This window comes from Halyomorpha halys, unplaced genomic scaffold (genome assembly GCF_000696795.3).
Source record: "Halyomorpha halys isolate HHAL.00 unplaced genomic scaffold, Hhal_1.1 Scaffold51.1, whole genome shotgun sequence".
NCBI classification, from domain to species: Eukaryota; Metazoa; Arthropoda; class Insecta; order Hemiptera; family Pentatomidae; genus Halyomorpha; species Halyomorpha halys.
The window spans coordinates 1,227,135-1,250,085 of NW_027108122.1; the positions used below are offsets into that span (position 1 = coordinate 1,227,135).

General features: G+C 30.3%; 1 protein-coding gene across 2 annotated transcripts in view; it reads left to right on the top strand.

The window, feature by feature from the left end:
• Positions 1-22,951, top strand: part of puc (puckered) — a 276,245-nt gene that overhangs the window by 5,096 nt on the left and 248,198 nt on the right. The window contains exon 2 of one of the 2 annotated variants that reach the window (XM_014436891.2): positions 7,088-7,162. In XM_014436891.2, coding sequence (XP_014292377.2) covers positions 7,088-7,162 — 75 coding nt within the window. Of the gene's footprint in view, positions 1-7,087; positions 7,163-14,231; positions 14,282-22,951 lie in introns of those variants that run through there. The other variant, XM_014436902.2, reaches the window with a different exon arrangement.

Consider the following 22,951-nt stretch of genomic DNA (forward strand, 5'->3'; position numbering starts at 1 on the left):
AAACCATGGTAAGAGGATGTGTCCTAAGCAAAGTATTGATAGACATACCTTCATAGGGAATTTTTTCTTGTTTTGAGATCATTAACTAGTATTTTCATTTTAGCCCTATATTTATTATGTGCTGAGTAATATAAGTGATATAACGTATCATATAGATATATCAATTATTTATTTATTCTATTAGTATAGCCGTGAGTAAGCCCTATGGGTTCAAGAACCCCCCTCGGGATCAATCCAGCCTCATATAGTGGATACCCTTAATTTGAGAAAAATCTGGCGGTCAAGTATGATTCTGACCTAAATCACTTCCTTACGCAACCGTTGGTCTTGTAACAGTACTTCCTTACAAAGCACTGCGCCAATGCTCATGAAGGGTGGGTTGTAGCGGTACAGACTTATTTGTTATAGATATATCAATAAAGTATTTTTACAAAAGAATTTGATTTCTCTTTATAAAAGAAAAGTGACTCATGCCACTTTCATTCTCAGCAGCTCAGATATACATTTATACATTCTCATCTCTTCCCCCTCACTACATTTGGACATCTCCCAAATGTTATCCCAGATCTCAATGTATATTTGTTTCCTAAACAGAACAATATCATAACATTGGGTGTGAATTTCAGACAAAATTTCCTAATATCCTAAAATTTTTTTTGAAGTTTTTAGTTTACGAAAAATGTATCTAAACATTATTATAAAAAAAAAAGAAGTTTTAAGTTATAAATTGGTACAAATTACACAACCATCACTACATGTGTGGTGTCACCATGTTAAGATAAGTCGGGTATTTAAATGCAATTTTTTTTCAAATTTGTTTTGTGTGAATAAGAATTATGGATAGTAATTTGGTATATGCAGGATGGATTTATTAAAATTTAAAAAAAATAGTAACTCTTCTAACAAACCAATTTGAGATAAATAAAAAAAGTTTAAAGTTTAATGTTAGAGGCCGTGAATGGCCGAGCCTATTGATCTACAAACTTGGCATTCTTATGTTCGAATCCGACCTGGACAGTTGATTTTTATCTCGTGGTGGGTCCTCGGAATAATTCTAGACTTTTCCATTCTGGCTAGAATAGATTGATAACCTGCAAGATGACCCGTCTCCTGCCTCAAGTTGAACATGAGGACATCAAATCCCAAATATAAAAAAATAAGTTTGTTTTAAATTATTACTTCGGTCTCAAATGACTGTTAAATACAAATTCTACATCATTTCAATGTTACTTATCTTACACATAATTAAATTGAATTTTTTTAGAAAAAAATCATTGATGTATTTGAAAATTTAATTTACTGAAAACTGAACAATTCCATTAAAATATTTTTTTCTCTTAATTAAAATCTTTTAATTTTTTTCCTTTATCCTTTTATATATTTCTTTTAACGTTTTTTATTTTTTTGAGTTTCAATGGTCTAAGGAACCATGATTATTAGTGAGTAAACCATAGTTAACGTTAACGACCAAAACTCTAAAAACCTTTGTTATTCATATTTTTTATTTTTATGTAATCAAAGTAAACTTACTTTTTCATTTACTTTCAGGTTGATTTATTCATTTTGATGGAAATATCGACATTTTTTCTCCTTTTTAAATATTTTAAATCTTGCATGGGAGTACATTTAAGATACATTAAAAAAATAAGGTTTTTAAATTTTATTTGTATTTATTTATTTATTTTTTTAATAGAAGGAACTAAAATGTAACGTTCCATTATTGGATTTAACGAAGAAGAGTACTTTATTTGGACTGGTATCTACCGTTGACTCATGGTATGAATATTTACAGATGTGGGTCAAATTGAGTAGTGTGGGCAATTGTTATGAAAGAGCCAGTGAACTGTATATCTCTATTAGTACACCTGTACTTTATAGCTCACCTTATATATAATGTTCTGTTATTTATTCATAACGTTGACATCGTAACAGCATATTAAAAGAACATGAATTATAATAAAAAATGAACCGTAGGTGGGGAAAGAGAGGGAACGAATCTTAATTATTTAGTAAACAAAACAAGAACTTAAGTTTAAGATTGAAAAAATATGAATATTATTTAAGAGCTTTCTCTGTTGTTTGATTTAATTATATATGAAAACTGGGATATTTATTTCATATTTTTTAGTTATAGTTTTTGACTGTCAACAATGGCCGTAGGAACATGCCTAATATGTTCATTTCTATATTTTAGTTTTTAGTGATTTTGTTTAAAATATTTAGGTCTTTCTTATCTTATCTTGAAAACATTTACTAATAGCAAGTAGAGCAGTATTTTTTAAAAAAATCAGCTACATTGTAAAAAATGCCAAAATTAGGAATCGGAGTGGATTATTAATTTAAATATTTCTTATTGATACTTTTAATTAATAAAAAATGTCAATATTATAAGCTGTTTGTTAAAGAAAAATATATATGATTTTTTAAATCATTTCTGCGAAGGAAATAGTTTTGTGAAAGTTTACTAGTTGTAGGTATTTTATTCATTAATTTCTAATTAGTTATTTTCAAATGCACAAAGTATTTTGAAAATTTCAATTTTAAATTCAACAGTTACCGCTAGTTGCCAGTTTTTTTAATTCTGAAGATTAAAATAATGAATTTCTGACAGAAAATGCAACTCTTATGTGAATATTAGTCATCAATATTTGAGTTAACATTAGAGGTAAAGTGAAAATTTTGAAAAATATATTTATAGATTTTCAATATGTACTTTGCATTGCTTTTGAACTGTACAGTTGGTTCCTAGGGTTTGACTGTTAAAATTTGAGACTCCCTCTATTACTTTCTGTATATTGTGAACGTTCCAGAAATGGAAAGTTTCCTCCCCCTCCCCCCCCCCAAAAAAAAGGAGAAAAATCGAGTTTGCAAGAGAAATTTTCTAAGAAAAAAAAATAAAATCATGTTTAATGTATTTACTATTCTATTCATGTAAATTAAATTTAATTTAATTAAAAGCACAGGTGTACAAATTAGTAAAAATGTGATATAATGCTTACTTTTTAAAAATATTTTTGAATCGTACGGATTGATCCCTAGTTGATCCTGTATCGGTTTTATCAGATTCCGTTCTCTACTTTCGCTTCCGCATGTGTAAACGTATTTTCTCGGTACGAATATATTTCAATTTGGAGGGAAATTGGGGATTAGTGTCATCATAGTATAGACTAAACTTTCATTAAATCCACTTCTTTCGTATCACCAAGAGCAAATGCATTTTCCTTAACACGCATGTTCCAACCGAGGCTACTTTACTTTTTTTTTTATTCATATTTATTAAACAATAAAATTCATTCCCAAACCTTGAAATATAGGTAATTATATGAGGAAGCTATGATGATATATGTATTTTTTAAATTAGTTTTGCTTAAAAAAATAACAATATTTGAAAAGAAAACCGGGAAAATTCATGTAATCCTTATTGTGAAAAATAAAAAAAAAATCCTTTCTACTTTAATACACTCCAATATTCATCTAGGTTTTGGGGCTCTTTCCCTATCTACAGGATAATACATCTTATTAGTAGTTACATAGTCCTATCATCATCCATATAAAATACTTTGTAATAATTTATAATGTACACTACGTATTTTATTAATTTTAACTGTCACAATGAGTTTGATAGTGAAAATGAAAATAAAATAAGTTGAAAAATCATATTTTTGTTTCGAAAACTAGAAAGCCAAATTAATTGAATTTTTTTCATGTCTGTTTACAGAACACTTACCTCATCATTTAATCTTAAGGAGCACTAAGACCGGATAAGAATAGTTTTTAAGTTGAAAAAAACAGAAACTATTTGTATTTGGAACGTAATTAACAGAAAGTCTTTATGTTTTGTAGTTCCTGAGAATAAAAACTACATTTTGTACTCCCTCCCTTTCATTTTAAAAGGGTCTCCTTCAATTAATTTGAGGTAAGATTATTTGTTTTGTGAAGTAGGATTTAAACCATCGGTCGGATCAACAATTCCTGGGCCGGGCAGTAAGGCTTGGCTCTTTGTCCAGCTCTGACTCACTCTCGTTAGTTCACTAGACTGTTACTTCATTCTTCTTATCAACTATCTACGATTATTATTTATATATTAGAGTAAGTAAATTTCAAATATAATGACATATATCACGACAGTTTTGCAAAATTGGAGGCGATTCCGTTGGCGGTAGTTTACTATTCAACGTTATCAGTCCTGTTGATATAGAAGTTACAATTAAAGAAATTTAATTTGTTCATTGTTTTCGGAATGTTATGTAAAATACTCACAGTCATTGAAAGCTTCCATAATGCATTGTTATGTTTTACTATTAATCCGGGGTTAGTACCAATAATGTTTTTGTATTTAATACTTCTTTCCTATAGTGAGGAATATATTTACTATATTACTCAAGTCAAGATGTATTTATTGATCTTGTATATAAAATAACAACATAAAAAAGGTTAATAAAATACGGTTTTAATGTAACTAAGTACAAAATTTCTTTGAAATATTGGGTGATTATATTTTAGACGATTTTATTGTTACAATCAAAACACATCTTTAAATATTAATTACATAATTATTTTAAAGAAATGTAGATACCGAATATGAAAGGATTAGGGAGGATATGAAAATTCCTGTGCTAAAATACACTCTAATTTTATATCAAGATTATATCTTAAGAATTGGGGAAAAGTCATATTAACAATTGAAAGAACTCTGCAAGAACCACGGCAACGTTGGATCGAGGACAGTCCGTACCAGAATATGGCATAAAAGAGGAAGATAGAGAAGAAGAAATGTGTTTTTGACCTTAATATAATCATTTATTTAATTCATTCAATTACAAAGAGAAGAAGAAATATGTTTTTTACCTTAATATAATCATTTAATTATAATATTTACTTCTGTATGATTTTCTTCGGAGCCTAAATTTTACTGAATAATAAATAATTAAAACAGTAAACTATTACCTAAGGAAACGAATAACTGATAAGAAAGAATGTAACGGCTAAAATTTGTATTATATTGATTAATTTTCCAGGCACTATATTACTATCTCACGGGCCCGTTTTCGAGTTCGGTTGTGGTAGATAATTATTTATTCTGTTAATATAGCCACGAGTCAACCCTGTGGGTTCTGGAGCCTCCCTGAAGGCATACCCAGCCTCTATAAAGTGGGTACTCTTGATTGGAGGGAAATCTGGTGGGATAGTGTGATCTAGAACAAGTCTCATTCCTGTATAACCCTTGTTCAAGAAACAGCCCTGAAGTTTTTTTTTGTTTTAGTTTTAGTGATACAAGCTTTTTTCATCGTATATTATTTAGACAGATTTTGTTTTTGCAACTCTGACATCGATACATACTTATTGAAATTAGGTATTATTTTTAAATTTTTAATTTTACAGGCATAAATGATATTTAATTAAATTTCTTTTTAAAAAATAATTCTCCATATAGTTTTCCTTAATTATTCGATTTTTCAATATTCAGGTAAATTCTAATCAACGTTTATTGGAAATGTAATAATAATTGAAATTCTTAAACTATATTTTTGATACACCTAATAAAAATAAGTCCTGATAGATTAGTTTTAAAAAATTATTAGGAAAAAAAAATTGTGTTCGCTCATTGTTTATAATTACAATCTTGTGTAATATTTAACATTAGGTAAGGTTGGTTTTTTTTTGATAAATTTATGATGTTACCAAAATAAATTCAAGATGAAGTTATGTTGCCAGTGTTATATTTATCATCTACGCTTTATTTTGCTGAAGTGACTCATTCCTGTTTTCATTCACGATATCTTTTGTTTGTTTAAAGTATCAGAACAAACAGTGAAGGGATTTCAGGTTGTGTATGTTTTCAAATGACCAAAATAGATTTCCAGCATCACCGTTTTTTGTTATATTCATTGTTATTTTGTTATAATCATTTTTCAGCATCTGTTGTAAATGCTTTTCCTCATATTTGCTTTTTCAGTGTTCAACCATCAACCTGCTTTAAATTTTAAGTTCATTCCTGATCAATTAATAAAAACAAGCCTGTATCTAATTACACTTAATTAATTCTCAGAATTTTTATTTCGGTGTGTTTAAATTTCCAACTTTAAACTTGAAACATATAAAAAAATAATTTTTCTTCAAATTTTCGTTGGCATTGTATTATTACTAATCTTATAAAATTTATTATTTTGAGTCCAATTACAAAGTGTATAAATACATAAAAGACAAAAACTTCCAGACATTAAATATATATTTCATTCATGCAGAATATGAATGCTATAAATGTTTAAATTACAAATTAATATGGCCACCAGAATCAATTGAGATTTCTGATTCAAAAAATGTTTATGTTTATACGGGTTATGTCAATGAAATATGAATTTTTCAAATAGTAATGGAAGTTCATGAAATTATTTCTGTTATAATTTAGAGATATGCAGAGGGGGCTGGCCTAATAAATAAAATAACAATCGAAATCTGAGTACTTAATGAGAAAAAAAAAGTTAAATTTTAGTGTTTAAAAGAAATGAAAAAAAAAAAAAAATACAAACTAAAACATAACTAACTATAAGAAACAAAAGAAACACTTGGTTTATATTTAAAATATACAAAGATAATAAAATAATACTATTTAAAATATAACTAAATAAAAATTCAATCTATAAATATTTTTTTGGTAAATAATTTCTTTAAGTAGAAAATTAGAAAACAAAACAAAAGGAAACATAAACTATCAATAAATTACATCAATATATTTTGTAATTAAAAAAAAAAAAGTGAAGAAAAACAATTGAAAATTTTCTAATAAACCAAAAATAAATTGAAATATTTTGAAAAATATTGAAATATTAAACTAATGGTTAAAGTTCCTGAAATTAGCGCGTTCAAACAAGAAAACTATTAAGCTTGCTATATTATTATAGATTAAGATTCCTTTGATTGCATATAGATTAATATAGTAGTGGATTAACCCCCGTTGCTTTCAATACCAGTCAAATTGAATAAAAAAGTGTATTTTCACACCCAGATTTATGGCTCATAAGTTATTTCTTTTTAGTTAAATTGAATTACAATTTTCTTGCTACATTTCACTATGATTCGTTTCCAGGTATCGTCGGACAACGCGAAGGCAAGTTGGTTTTGCTCTGAACATGTCTTTGGAAGCGAGCTCGGACTGCAACAGGTAACTTAAGAATTTATTTTAGGAATAGTGGTGTGAAAATATAAATACCCCTACTTTGCATTAATAGTGGCACATCTGACAAAAAAAGTTTCAATTGTATTTTGACTTGGATGGATTTCAAAGATAGTATCATGAACCTTAGTTGGGGGAAAATCTGGTTGTTGAGCGTGATCATGAACAAATCACCTCCTTGCACAACTCTTGTTTAAGAAGTAGTACTTCTTTACAGTGTACTGAACACCTGACTACGGTTGTAGTGGTACAGATTTTAATCATAGACGGGGGTTACTTTCTCTCTTGGAGTCGCCCTACAGACTTATACCTAAAGTAAACCCTGTCTTCAGTACAATCTAAGGGAATCGTCAAATAAAAGATAAAAAACTTTTTTTGTCGGATGTTCCACTATTAAAGCAAAACAGCGGTCTATGGAATATATTACATATAAATATATGCAGAAATACATAAAAATTTGTATTAATTATGTATAGAAAACAAAATAATTGCTATAGGATCCAGGTTTGGTCATAATTCTTGATAAAATATGAACATTTACCATCTATATCGAAATAATAGATTTTTCTAGTGTCAAAGGGTAGTAGGGGTCTATTTAAAACCGTTTCGAGTTGAGGAATTGGGGATGTCCTAAATATGAGTGTGAATAATATATGCATATTTCCCGCTACATCTGGTTGCGTCCAGCCGCCCACTTGAACTGAAATTCCAATTGAACTGAAATATATGGTTGTTTTCTTTTAAAAAGCAGGGGTGAATTTCAGAGAAACTTTTGACATTTCTGAAAGTTTATTTTCTATATATCTCGGTTTTCAAGGTCTTATGCACTACCATAATTGCACATAATTGAGTTGATGGGTTTAAAATTTGCATTTGGGTAGAGTTGGTTTTAAAGAGTGTAGTTGATAAATCTAAAAATTTTCCTTCCACACTGTTTTTATATTTTCGATTTTGTATTCTTCAATATATCAGTTATTACCTTTCTTATAATAGATTTTTCTATTGTCAAAGAGTAGTAGGGGTCTAATTAAAACCGTTTCATAACTCCCAGAACAATGTTTTGAGGAATTGGGGATGTCCTACATAAGTGTGCGAATAATAAAAGCATATTTCCCTCTACATTTGGTTGCGTCCAGCGACCCACTTGAACTGAAATTCGTTATATATTGTTGTTTTTTTTTTTGGTAAAAAGCGGAGGTGAATTTCAGAGAAACTTTTAACATTTCTAAAAGTTTATTCTCGGTTTTCAAGGTCTTATGCACTACCATAATTGCACATAATTGAGTTGATGGGTTTAAAATTTGCATTTGGGTAGAGTTGGTTTTAAAGAGTGTAGTTGATAAGTCTAAAAAATTTTCCTTCCACACTGTTTTTATATTTTCGATTTTGTATTCTTCAATATATCAGTTATTACCGATCTTATTAAGATAGATTATATCGCAGAATTTGTTGACGCAATATATTTCTTCGTAGGGGAAAATACTACCTCAGTGACTCAGCGACCTCTGTTGTTGCCTACGCTTCTATTATTTTATTGTTGTTATTATCATTTGAAATGAGCTTAACTAATTGGCATGTCATAAGAAATACTTTCTCATAAGAAATACTCACACTTTTACTGTTGAATGTTCATATGGTTATTATTTTTTTTATTCGCATGTATTAATTTATTGAATTATTAAAACAATGAGCGTGTCAAACTATTTCACATGTCAAGACAATTCACGAAAATCAAAAATCATTATTACTTTTTTAAATTTCTATTGTTAGTTATTTGTATATACTATGAAACTAATAGACTTAAACAAATTTTTGGGTTAAGTTTTAAACCAAGTTAATACTAATATTACTAACGTTCTGGATGGTGAACGAAAAAGCATACTTAAAACAGTAGAAAAATCATTACTTGTATCCCAACGTTTTGTCTCCCTTTGAGGGGCTTCTCCAGGGCTTACTAAAACAAGATATAAACGTTATAAAATGAGATAACTTCGATACTATGCATATAAAGTTAATTAAAGCTTATATATCTAAAAGAAAGGTGTAAAAATGAACGGAGTAAAACAAAAATATATATACATTTAAATGAATAGATTAAATATTATTAACAAAAATATAAATAAAATATTAATTACACAAAAAGCTTTTAAATTACACCTTTAATATTTATATCTTTTTTGCATAACTTTTCAATTACGATCATATAGTTCTTACATACTTAACAATGTTTACGTCTTGTTTTATTTATCCCAGAAGTCCTACAACGTGGGGCGAAACGTTTGTATAATTAATAGGCTTTCTGCTTTTTTGTGTACCCTTTTTTGATCGGCTCTCTTACCCTCCGCCCTTCAATTAATTACATACTTTCAACTACAAAAGTTCTAAATAGCTCCTTATCCGTAATCTTAGTTTTGCGTTCCTGTGGCAGATTTTTTACCAGGCTTAATAATACTTGATTGATTTATCAATATGTTGAATTTTGTACGTTCGTTTAATAAATTTTGTCTATTTTATAAATTTATTCAATTTTTAAATATTTCTTTTCACTCTTCAAGTATGATGGATTTATACTGAAAACGGTTTAGCATTAACATATTATATAAAATATAATATAGATTTATTATACTCTTATCTTGAAATATATATATATCTCACATTCTTTTATGCTTCCATAGAATGAATCTTCTGTCTAACAATAACCTATGATAAAAAAAAAAAAAAAAAAAAATTGAATGATACAGAAAAACTGGAGTTAGCTCATGTGAAAAAAGAAAGATATACGGCTTGGAAACATTCCAAATCGAGATTCGGACAGCTATTGTTTTAGGGGCAGATACTGTCAATTCTATTCTTCTCATCTGGACAAGAGTTCTGAAAATAAACGTGAAAATAACACGATTTTTCTCAAACATTTCTCTACCTATTTCCCTCATTTTCTCTGAAGTTATTTTCATTTAATTTATTTCTTTTACATTAATGCGTATTGATTTAATCTTAATTTTGATTGAATACGAAAAGTTTATATTAAAAATGAAATACATATCGTCGCTTAAGCTTTTGTGCTCCTTAAGACCTAAGAAATCTTTATGCTATTGAAAATTAAAAAAAAATCACCTTATAGTTTTGGAGACATTTCGAAATTATTTGTAAGTCAGAAAAAACCTATTCTACAAAAGGTAGATCAAGAGGTGATTTGCATTAATTTTTTTTTTCAAAGAACGAAATCAAATTTATTATCTTGGTCCAAATGAGGTATCATAGCTTATGATACCTCATTACGAGATGTATTTAATTATATTATTCTATTTTATATTATTTTTACATCTACCCATATTAACTGACACCTCCGCACAACGGACCAAATATTCTCCCTATGGATGTCCGTTATGCTGAACATCATAATTAATTATTTCTTTTTCAGTAAGAATTAGTCCCTTTGATTACTTCTTTCTCAACTTTGGAACAACGTTTCCAGCTTTTTGCCCGCTATCTAGTTATTTTTGTCTTCTTAAACTATTAAATGGACATATGTCAACTGATATTAAAAGAAAGTTTCATATTCAAATCATGAATATTAGTTCACATTTTCTTTTCTTATTACAAATTACTTCCCCATTGTCTGCCTCAAAATTAATATTTACTTTTTATGTCCAAAATTCTTCTTAATTATTGAGTGAAAACTTATAATTTATAATTTGCGCTATGTGAAGGTTTAATAATAATAATATTGCTTATTTATCCTGGGACTGATCCGTTAAGTAGAGTAATATTACAGGTGTATTATTACTCTATATAGAATAAGGCTTTAGGGCCTTAGAGTAAAATATAAAATTTTCAAAATGAAAAAGAATCAAATACAACTGAAATTAAACTGATTAACAAAAATGTGCAATTACTGTTTATATACTTATTTACAAGTTTGAACGAAAATAAGAAACAAATGCATAAAATAAATAAACTTAAAAAAAATGAAAGAAAAAAAATCCTCTAGGAAATCATGAATCCTAAGGTTTATTCTATTAAAATGAAATAAGAGGAAAAAGAATGAAGTTGCCATGGTTATATTACCACCACATAAAACATACTCGTACAATAGTATTTGTGTTAAATATTTCTTTTTTTTTCTAAAAAAAGCCCCATGAGTGTGTGGGGCAGGATGAAAACGGGTTGAGGGTAGCCTCTTTTCTGCATTTGGAAAGGGGAAGCCTGTATTTTGTGTCAGTCTGTTGGTGATGAGGCTCACAAGGTTTTGTCGGTTCAAAATATTTAGTTACTTGTACTTAGTAGAGTCTGAATCTGTTTGTGTGTGGCTGCTACCGTTTGTGGCCGTTCTATCGGTGTCAGTTTCCTAAATAATGGGTTCATACTGAAGGCTGTCTAAAAAATATGATGTATCTCCTCGATATAAATTCTGTCACTGTCGGTAGTTTAAATGTCGTATATATGTGGTACGTCTTTGCTCTTTGAAGTGAAGTATGTCTCAGTATACCGCTCTGGAACTGTTGGAGCCTCTTGGCCGTTGGAGGTGCTATGTTGGTCAGCATAGGTGCTCCATAGAGCTGGGCTGGCCTCAGCACACTTTTGTAGATCATTAATTTGAGGCGGAGAAAAAGATTGGGAGAAGTTAGGTGATTAAGACTTGGTCCTGACCTGCTTTATCTTCTTATTACAGTGGCGAGCTAGTGTCAGGTGTCTGTCGAGGGTGACACCCAGATATACTACGCTGCCTACTGGTCTATTCTCCCTGCTACCCTATAGACTTTAGGGAGGGGACACTTGTTCTTATGGAAGGAGAAAATAATACAGGCGGTCTTTTTGGGATTAAATGTAATATTCAGCCCTTCCAGTTTTTTGGTTATTTACTTACAGGCCTTCTTGGCCTGCCCTAGAGCTTTCTATGCATTCATTGAACTATATTCAGTATCATAAATGTTAAATTTTTTTTTCGTATCCTTCTTTGAAAATAAATTATAATTGAGTACAAAAAGGTGTAAATTGTAATAATGCTTTCTTCTTTTACCCAAAGGTATTGTAAGGGGTATAGTGAAGTCCAGTGTATGTGGAGGGTCGAAGGCGCCAAACGCCCGGGTCCGTACTAAACCTGGTAGTATTAGATTTAAACTGCAGAGCCCAAACCTCTTCCCATGGCAAGAACATTTACCAGGGGAGACATCTCTTTGCCACCTCCCAGGTGGTGGTGGAGGGGCATATGTTAAATATTGTCGATCCATTTACATTTTTATTTGGAACTTTCAATTGCTATTCTTCAAGAATGGGGTGGACAGAAAGTGATTGAATTTAATGTATTAAGTATCAGAGAAAATTTAAGTTTGAATCCTATCTAAAGTCTAAATATGTTATTAAATAATCCTTTATTTTTGTGTCATCTAACTGTAAAATTTGTAAGTATTTCATCATATATGAACTGCTGTCAATAACATCACATAGTGTAATTTAAGTAGAGAGGATTTCAATAAAGTTAATATTTTTCTCTGAATGTTAGTTCTATATATTGGGATGTTTTGTTGGGCGGGAATAGGAAATCTTTGGAGAACTCATTAGCGTTAGAGACTGCGTTGGCGCTGTGGCATGCTATCTGTGACATGAGTCACCCAACTCTCTACCTGGAAGCTGAAACAGCACCGCACACTTCACGTGATAGTATTTTCAGGGCCCTCTACATATTATCTCCCTTCATCGTAGATTTTATATTCCAAGACTTTAGTTTCGTGATATTATCGCATACGTTCCTCGAACGTATAAGACAGTTGTAAGCATCAATTATATTACGTGCTAATAAATAGCAATAAAGTTTACTACTGTAAAGAGAAGTAGTTCATTTCTTGATTAGGGATTAGACAGGTATGTTAGTTAACTCCATAATCATTAGCCAGGCCAACAACATACTATTCCCCACTTGATAGTAGCTGTCTGAGCCACAATAATCGAATTCAGAGTAGATCCATAGAACTGAAATTAATTCTTAATCTATTATCGATATTGACAGTATCACAAATAAAATTCCTGAAATAGTGATAAAGCTGATAAAATACTCGTAGAAGGAAACTCAGATTATGAGTATGAGTTAGATATGACACAATATGTCAACTCAACTTTTTGATTACTTGGGTAGGCCTTAAAACGTTTAAGCAGTTGGATTTTTTGCCAAAAAAATTTACTTTTCTGTTGCTATGAAAATTCGTATATAAAATTCTTAAACGGATATCACTTAGAACTTTTCAAAATTATTTCTTAATTTTATAGAATATAATCGAATAAATGTAAGATAAATCTTCGTTAAAACGTTTTATAAGCATAAGAGAAAAGATTTTTTTTTCTTTTGAAATATGAAATTTTAAATTTATAAATATCCAATTTTATTATGCCAATAAAAAAACTAAAATATATTAAAAAAAGAGTACAAGTTATATATTTAAAATTTGTGGCTCACTTATTGATTTATCTTTATCTTGAACGTTTCGGGGATACTGACCCCTTCTTCAGCACCTACTTTGTCCGCAAGATACGTATAATAATACTACAAGAGATAAGTATAATAATACTGCGACAGATAAGTATAGTAATACTGGGACAAATTAGGTACTGGAGAGGAGTACAGTCTCCCGGAACGTTCAAGATGAAAATAAATGAATTAAGCACTATTGTGTATTAAACCTGGTGTTTGAGCTTGATTATGGACAAACTCCTTCCTTGCACAATCGTTGATGATGAAAAAGTTCTTTCTTACGAAGTACTGAACCCCTTCATGGGTTGTAGCGATACAGGTTTTTTTTTATTCATCAATCACTACGTGGTTGTTTCATTAGTGTTACCCTGCCAGAGAATTTTTCATTTGAAATTCGCCCTAAACCGATTGGCCCACTAACCTTGGAACGGTTCCACAATCCAAGAGCTGCTCGTTACGAACGTTAGGTGCTACCCGAGACAAAGGGGTGATGCAGCCTGGGTGGCACTGACTCACCCCAGTATTTATATCCTTTATTTGCCCCTCGTCTTCAGTCTCGTCTACACCATGCTCTCCTTCTTCTCTTCGGTTTTCCTCTATGTCTTCCTGCTATGTATCAAGGACTTCTTTTACCATAAAAGGTTTGTATAAAGTAAAAATACACCCCATGATATTTAATAATAGCATGAGGATGAAAAATCCAATCACTATCCCTTCCGTGGTATAAGTTCAGGTATTTTTTTTTTAATTGCTGCAGTAGACGTTTCTTCCTTATCCTTTCCAGTCTCCTCAGACATGCTTGTAGTGGCCATTCTTTCTACAAATGGGCTGTTGTGTATTTGTTCTTTGCCATGAAGTTGGTTGAGAAAACTATCCATTTTTTAATCAATACATCATTATTGCAATTTTTTTTATTAAATAACAATAAAGACTTCAAAGGAAAAATCTTATGAGCTACATTTATCCTACCATAATTTTGAATATAAAATTATATAATAATAATAAAAGCTAATCATAGTTTCTCTAATAATAATAATAAAAGCTAATCATAGTTTCTCTAATAATAATAATTAAAGCCAATAATAGTTTATCCTTCATACGTATCCGTATTACACATTTTTGTAGCGTTGCGTCCCATTATCATTTTCATGGTCACCCCAGTCACTGTATTAAAATCTCTTTCATAATATCTATTAAAAGATAAAATTCCTGGAAGTATTTATGATCATTTATTTAAAATTCTGCTTATTCTCAATTATTTGTTAACTAAGGTCAATTTTTATCAGGACTTTTATATATTGTATTCTCCACATTATGTTTATCAGATATAAAAAGAATGAAAATATGACATAAGCAAATAAATGATATTTCGTTATATACAAAAATAATAAATTAAAAAAAATCAGCAGATAACTGGGAATAAACAGAATTTAAAATAAATTATCATAAATTCTTTCTGGTGTCATGTTTTTGAAACAAGGAGATTCTTTTATTTTTGCTAGCTTCTGATTCTATTAAAAAATATTTCACAAATATTTTTAATGTAGTTATGGGAATTAATTCAAGGTATTAGTGGATTTGTGCTTAATGTTATTAATGCATTAATCGTGATTAATGCTTTATCAAAAAACATTTCCATGCAACATAGTCTTCCTGGATTGAACGAGCAAAGTATACGTTGGTAATGTTTTCTGCTGCCCACTCAAAAGGTTGTACTGAGTTTTGATTTGTTTTTCATGGTGTCTTTGCAAATTGGTTCGAGGTTCCAGTTTTTGCTGGTATGAGTGGTTTATAGATCTCCAAACTCCGTTGCAAGCCTCCCTCCTCAATTAAAAATCTTTCTCACGAAAAGTAGAGGTTTACGAATTTCAATGGGTTTTCAACTGTGCAGCAGATCCATTTGGAATAAAGAAAATCTTTCAGAGAATCAGCTTTTTGAAAATGTATAACAGCAACTGTGTTGTGCTTTAGGGAATCATAAATAATTGCATTCTTAACTAAAATGTTGCAGTTTCATTTCCATACTCTACAAAAAAGGATACATAGTCACCTGTTCTGGGTAATATGGTAAAATAATTCTATCCTGCTTGTACTATTGGAATACTATATTCCCTGATTCACAGGTATCATTATTAATTTTCGATGACATTTTCTTTCGAAGAAATCTACTAATACCTTACATTAATATTCAAAGCTACATAAAACTTATTGGTAAAAAAATTTCAAAGGGATCAGAATCTTGCAAAAATAAAATAATCTCCTGATACATATCCTGGTTTATTCATTGAAATATTATTCCAATCATATAGTTTGGGTTATGTCTATTTTCATTAACATTTACATGTCAGATTGTAATAATTAATATGAATGAATATATAATTTTATAAGAGTGAACTTTTTTTTCACTTTCACTTTACCTATATCCACCCCAACACAGTCCTAACAACATATGTGTGTTGTCCGTAAACAATGACTCTACTATTGCATCACAAACTCTATGTTACATATACACATAACATCCATTGAAGAATGGTGTCATAACTGGAGAATCAAAATAAATCCGTACAAATCCCACAAGATTACTTTTACTCTCTTTCGTAAACCTTTACTATTCTACCCTACAGTATCTTTTTTAAATATCCCACTAACGTGTGTTGCATAGATTTGTTACTTAAGACAATATACATACCTGGAATCCTCATAATAGACTGAAAGGACAAGAAACTGCTCGTAAGTTTCGATTACTACAACACCTAATTGACAAACGTTCTAAACTTCCCATTTAAATTGAGCTCTGGGGCTCCAACAATCCATCAAATTCCTTTTATATCCAATCCTTACAATCTAAAATCCTGGATACTCTTTATTACATCACAAATAAACTCATCCATAAAGACCTTAACACCCCTTTCGTTGCAGATTTGACCCTAAATTGATATGCGTTCTTTCATTCCAAACTTCTCTTACCCGTCCTAACCCATTAGTTCTTAATATCTCATCCTTAGCAATCCTTGATAATCCTCCGAGCCGTCTGAAAATAAGATTGCGGGACCTTCTAATTTAAATAATTGTTTGAAGTACCACTATTGGGTGGTTCCTTCCCAAGATTATCTAGTATTCGAAACTTTCATAAAATTTACTTATTGTATTTTTTGTACAGTTGTAAATTTCAATAAATACATAAATTAAAAAAAAAAAAATAGAAACCGTATGGTATGCATTGACCTTTTTCACTACAATTCTCCTGCCTTCCGACGGATCAAATTCTTTGTATTTTTTAGTGAGCTCTGCAAACGCAAGACCTTTTTTCTTTTCTAACGGAGTATTCTTTGCTCTTAGTGAGCCATAAACACGGAAAACTGTGATATGGTTCAATGAATTCACTAATTGACCGAACTCACGAGGACTTTGCTTGAAGATTTCGATGAATAGCTTCAAACTAATCTTTCCTATAAAGAGCTAATGCAAACTGATAAAATCGTAGCGATGCATGGTTGCTACTGTTTACACGTTCCAATTTGTCGTTACGATTCACAGAAATTGATGCCGATTGCAATAAATTGTTAACAATTATCGTAGCATGTAAACCCAGCTTAAAGATACTTGCTAAGATTCCTAAGATGGTGTTGCGGTGACGGAACTCCCTTAGAGATGATATGATCCCTGAGATAGCTTTGACGTGAGAGCCTCGGTCCATTGTAATGCTTAGCGCACCGTCCAATCCACTCAATATAGCTCTTGCGTTTATTTGGCTCTATTTCACAACTGGAGGAGTGAGGCCATTCTGCTCGGATGCATACCAAACTCAAGGGTACCAATTGATATTCATACCAGCGTCAAATAATACCAAGTTCAATTGGCTCGTTAAGGGCAAGCTGTGAGGTCTAGCAGAGTGAGATATGATATTATTCTAACAGCTGCATGAACAGATTTTGTTCTTAAAATACTGTAATGTGTTATAGATCTAATTTATTTAGCTTTTACATTCCATTGTGATTTTGTCAGTAATTATACATGTAGGGTATAAAATATGTATATAATTATTTTAACATGAAATTTTAAGTTTAATGAAACTATAGGCTCATATCTCTAAATTTTTTGGCTTTTAATTTTATGTAATAATAAAGATATTAATATAATAAATAATATATTTTGTTTTGCCATGTATGTTTTTTCCATTTGTTTCTTTTTGCAAAAAAAAACACAGCAGGCAGTCTCCGTCCTGAAGACATGGTTTAGATTTTCTTTAATTATTTCACTATATATATATGTTTTTGTAGAATTCTTCATATTTAAAAATTGTTTCAATATTACTAAATACAAATATAAGTATTTTTTTTCCTATGGGACCCTCTTTTTAATCTTCCTAAAACATAGGTTTCGAGTACCATATATTCTATTTAGGCAAAACACAAAGCAGCCTGTTTCCATTCTCAGGATGGTTTATCTTTTCTTTAATTATCATTCAATTAAAAAAAATATGTTTTGGGGGAATTGTTTGTATTTTAAAAAAATGTTAGCAAAAATTGACTCATTATAGTTATGAATTGCATGTACATGTATTTCCTTTTTTTTTTTTTAAACATCTTTAAGAACATATATGGTTTGCTTAGAATAGTGATTTAACCAAAGTATTATAATATTCTTAATTGGGAAAAATCTGGCGCCCGAGCGTGATTCTGACTAAATCATCACCTTGCACAACCGCTGGTCTTCCTTACAAAGTACTCAACACCTGACCTTTCATGGGTTGTAGCGGTGCAGATTTTTAATTTATAATATTCTTGGAGAACGACCTATAACCCATAGTTTTTTTTAAAAATAAAAAGTACAGTTAATAACATTTATTATGGAATATTTTACAAATTAATTGTATACCAATTAAAATAAAAATAAGATGTGATTAACATTATTATCTAGTTCATTGACATTATTACAATTATCAATTTAATTTTTTTAAGTGGGTGTTTCACGTGATTATGACGTAATTATTCGTTATCTGTATGTTGTTTATGTGAAGGAGGGGGCACATTTTTACAATAAAACTTTAAAATATTTTGTTTTACTTTCTAGTCAATTCTATCTGATTCTAGAATTAGAAATCTTTGTTATTATTCATTTCCTTTATTTTTATCCTAATAAAAAATTAATTTCTAACCCTGCATAGTTTATCTAAATATACAACTAGAAATGTATTCTGTATAATGTATATTTCACATTTATGGTTTGTTCTTAACCTAGTTTCTTCTCGATTTCCAATAAGCTTCAGCTCAGTTTTCTCCAACTACCTTTGCACAATAATAGTAGATAGGTGTTCTACATACAGGATGGCACGTTTCGAAGCAGCTCGATAGGAGTTGAGGTCGCACCCGCCAAACCTTCGTGAGTTGCATAAAACCATGCCAGAGGCTGAGAAATGCCATGATTCGCAATGGCCGTTTCGACATATTCCGTAAGCGGTACCTTACACTTGATGACGTATCATCCACGAGTCTTCATCTATTTACTCTATTCCAGCAAACATAGCTATCAAGCGTGAAAACTAAAAGCCTATTGGTTGGTAAGCAAAAATATATTCCATTAGTTCCAAATTTAAATAGAATGGGTTAAACTAAGTTAAAGGGAGAGAGGAAAGAAAGACAAAATTTATGAGAGGTATAATCATCGAGAAAATAATTAAATGGAGTTGCAAAATCTATATTAGTAATGTAAATGTTGAAATCTGATTACTTCAATTACCTATTTTGAAGAGCGATTCCGAAATACAAACATTAATGATTAGTTATATTATTGAACAGGCAAACTTCCCACAATTTTCAGGTCAGGAATTTTTAATCATTACCTGATTCCTAGGCCTATAATACAATATAATACTTATTGTATGAGGAGAAGATGGTTGGGAGTGCGGTAAAATATAACACAAATAAGTTGAAATAACTTATTTTAATAGTGCCAACGTTTCGGCCAGAATTTCTAGCCTTCATCATGGGTGAGAACAAAGAACAAGATAAAACCAATGAATACAAAAAATAAAATATAAACAGAATGACATAAAGTAAATAATTGTACAGAATGAAATTAATAAAATTAAAGTGATGAAAGAAGTTGAAAATAAAATGTATATATAGGTAATTGCTTAAGAAAGTAAAAATATTATAATTAAGGAAATAAAATAAAAAATTGAAATTATATTATGCAAAGGAATATGAATATTTTAGTTAATTATTTACTTTATGTCATTCTGTTTATATTTTATTTTTTGTATTCATTAGTTGTTATCTTGTTATTTGTTCTTAGCCGTGATGAAGGCTAGAAATTTTGGCCGAAACGTTGGCACTATTAATTAAGTTATTTCAACTTATTTGTTTTACATTCTGACTGCACCACCATCTTCTCATATAATTTATCAACGGTCAACTATCTCTCATTATAATACTTATTTTAGAGAAAGGTAACTGTGCTGTCCGAAATAAGTGAACTAAATGAAACAGGCAACTTTTAAAAATTTATTTAATGCTATGGTGTTAATTTAATTATAGACACGTGAGATTACGGTATCTACTTTTAGAAACAATCAAAAATGAATTAAGATGTGTGTAAAACATGTATTCTTGTGTGTAAACGTATTTCTTTTATAATAGTATTTTTAACTAATGTTATTAATTATTAAATCAACAAAATATGTTCTTTAATTTAATAAAAATAAATAGCACATATTTTAGTATTAATTAGTATGTTCTTAAGAATGGAAAGGGAGCATATATGTAGAGAGAAAAACTATTCAAAAAAGTTGTGCTGCGTAACTGTACTGGGCTGGTTAATACGCAGTACACCTATGTCTAGTCGGCAATTTTTTAAAAAAATTCTTATGATGTAAAGGCATAGTATATTATGACTATTTATTTTGTTCTCATTATTTACCTATATATCTAATTATAGTTTCTCCTTAATCCAATATAAATCTTTCTATTTTTTCCATTTTTAACGAACATTGGTATTTTGGTAACTGTTGGAGGGAATTAGTTCGACATATGGACCTAGTGGATGGAGTACCAAGATTCATTTCTCGACTTCCGATACATTGCTGTGTAATGTAGCAACCCGATGTATTTGGGCGGCATGAATGAATAAAGTATTTCTTTCTCTCCCTAGCTGCCCTGGTCGTAATCGAATCCACAACGTTCCGAACCGAGGGCTTTGATACATACGCCCTAACGCGCCAGGCCGTCCCATTTTAACAAACAGAATAAAAATAAAATATCAAATATAAGCAATACTCTAATTTTAAATAAAATAATAGTATAAACACATAAAAATATATCATATTCTCGCACATAAGTACTATACAATAAAAATCTTAAAATATAAATTCAACAATAATCTACTATATTTATTGTATATGCATACAATAAATACAATTATACAGATAGTAAATGTATGATTTAAAAAAGTAAATATCTGAAAAAACGTTGTGTGTATAAAGTATAATAGTTAAAAAATAATTGATAAAAACAATTACGGGTTCGAATCCGGCTGTGGCATAAATTGACATTGACTCACGGCTGCAGAGCAGTAACAGAATAAATAATTATTTATTTATATTATAATTTTTTATTCTCTTATAGAAGCCGGTAGCGAATCATGTTGATTCTGGAGTCATAAAGGGTACCCACTTATTGTGGAAGAATCTGGTGGTTTAGCATGATCTTGAAAAAAGTACCTCTTTGTATTATCATTGTTCTAAAACAGTGCTTCCTTATTAAGTATTGTATCCTCGACCCTTCATGGGTTTTAGCATTTCACGTTGTTATTATTATTTAATTGCTATATAATCAATATTGAAAATACAACGAATGCCTTCTGAGAAGTATCCGTCCTGTGAACTGTAAGGCTTATACATAGCTTAAGTGAAATTTCAAAAGACTAACTAGTTAATAACTTTACTGATATGAAGACATTTGTCTGTCCGACGAAACAGAAAAATGCACTAAATTTTTTATTTTGCATTTTTCTATTATCTCCTACAACTTAATGTGTTAAATAATTCTCTCTTCTAAAATCTTAGGTTTTCCGACGGTTTATAACACGCTAATATCTGAGTTTCAGTTCAACCAACATCGTTGGTGTTATCTCTGTTGTTCTATAGCCCTGATGAAGACCTGAAACTCAGGTCGAAATGTCGGCATAAATAAATATCTTTTTTCTTGTTTCTTTTTTGTTGTTGTTCTTTGCTGACCACACCCTCCGACCATCTTCTCCAATCAAAAATTAAAAGTACTTTAGAACAATTTAAAAAAAAATCGTCAATTAAGCTCTTTCAGACTATTTAAATGAGAAATAAGACCAATCTGATATTAAAGAACAACTATAAACCGAGTTTTATCAAAATCATTTAGTGCCGTTTTCGAGAAAATCGGAAAAATTAGATTCTATAAAATGGCACTTCTGTGAAGTTGCTGTCAAACCCCTGCCTTATATCCACCTTAAATATGCAATTTCAGTTTTATACTACTTTTGGTTATTGAACTAGGCTGTTCACATAACAGAGACCATCTCACTAGACTTGCTTATTTGCACACAGAGGACTTAAGCACTCACGATCTCAATACTCCTCCTCCTTCATATATATGCCATATATACTTAAGTGAAAGTAAAAATGTTTAGTTCTCCATTATAATAATAAAGGCTTCGCGAACCCGATGGTTCGATGCCGGCACCACCAATCGTTCTCTACATACTCTTATCCAGTGACGCCCCTCCAAACCCAAATCTACTAAATCGTCTTAACAACCATCTCAACTACGTTTCGGTCTATTTCTCGGAAGTTTACCCGTCATTTCAGTGTATATTAATATTTTAGGGATCCGTTCGTTACTAAGTTCCACAACCTTTCACGCCCGTTTTATTCGCCGCAACGCTATAACCTAAATTATATTTGTCGGCTGCAGTTCCTTCAATTCAGCGTTGTGTAAGATTCTTAAGTCCTCCGTTAACTCTTCATTTTCGGTCCGAATACTTTACTTTATTTTGACAAACGTTAAAGCACAGTTCTTCCATTAGTGTAAGAGGCCACGTTTCGCATCCATAAAGAACATTGGGAAGAATAATAGTTTTGTAAGTTCTAGATATTAAGTTTTTGGACAAAAGGAGCGAGCTAAGCAAGCGAGATTGAAAAATAACAAGCATTTTCCGCCTTTAACCTAGCTTTTATTTTATTTTCCTTATTAATTTTGTTTTTCTAGTCAGCGTAGAACATAAATACTTAAACCTATCTACCAGTCCAACTGTATTTTTTTCTACATTTATATATT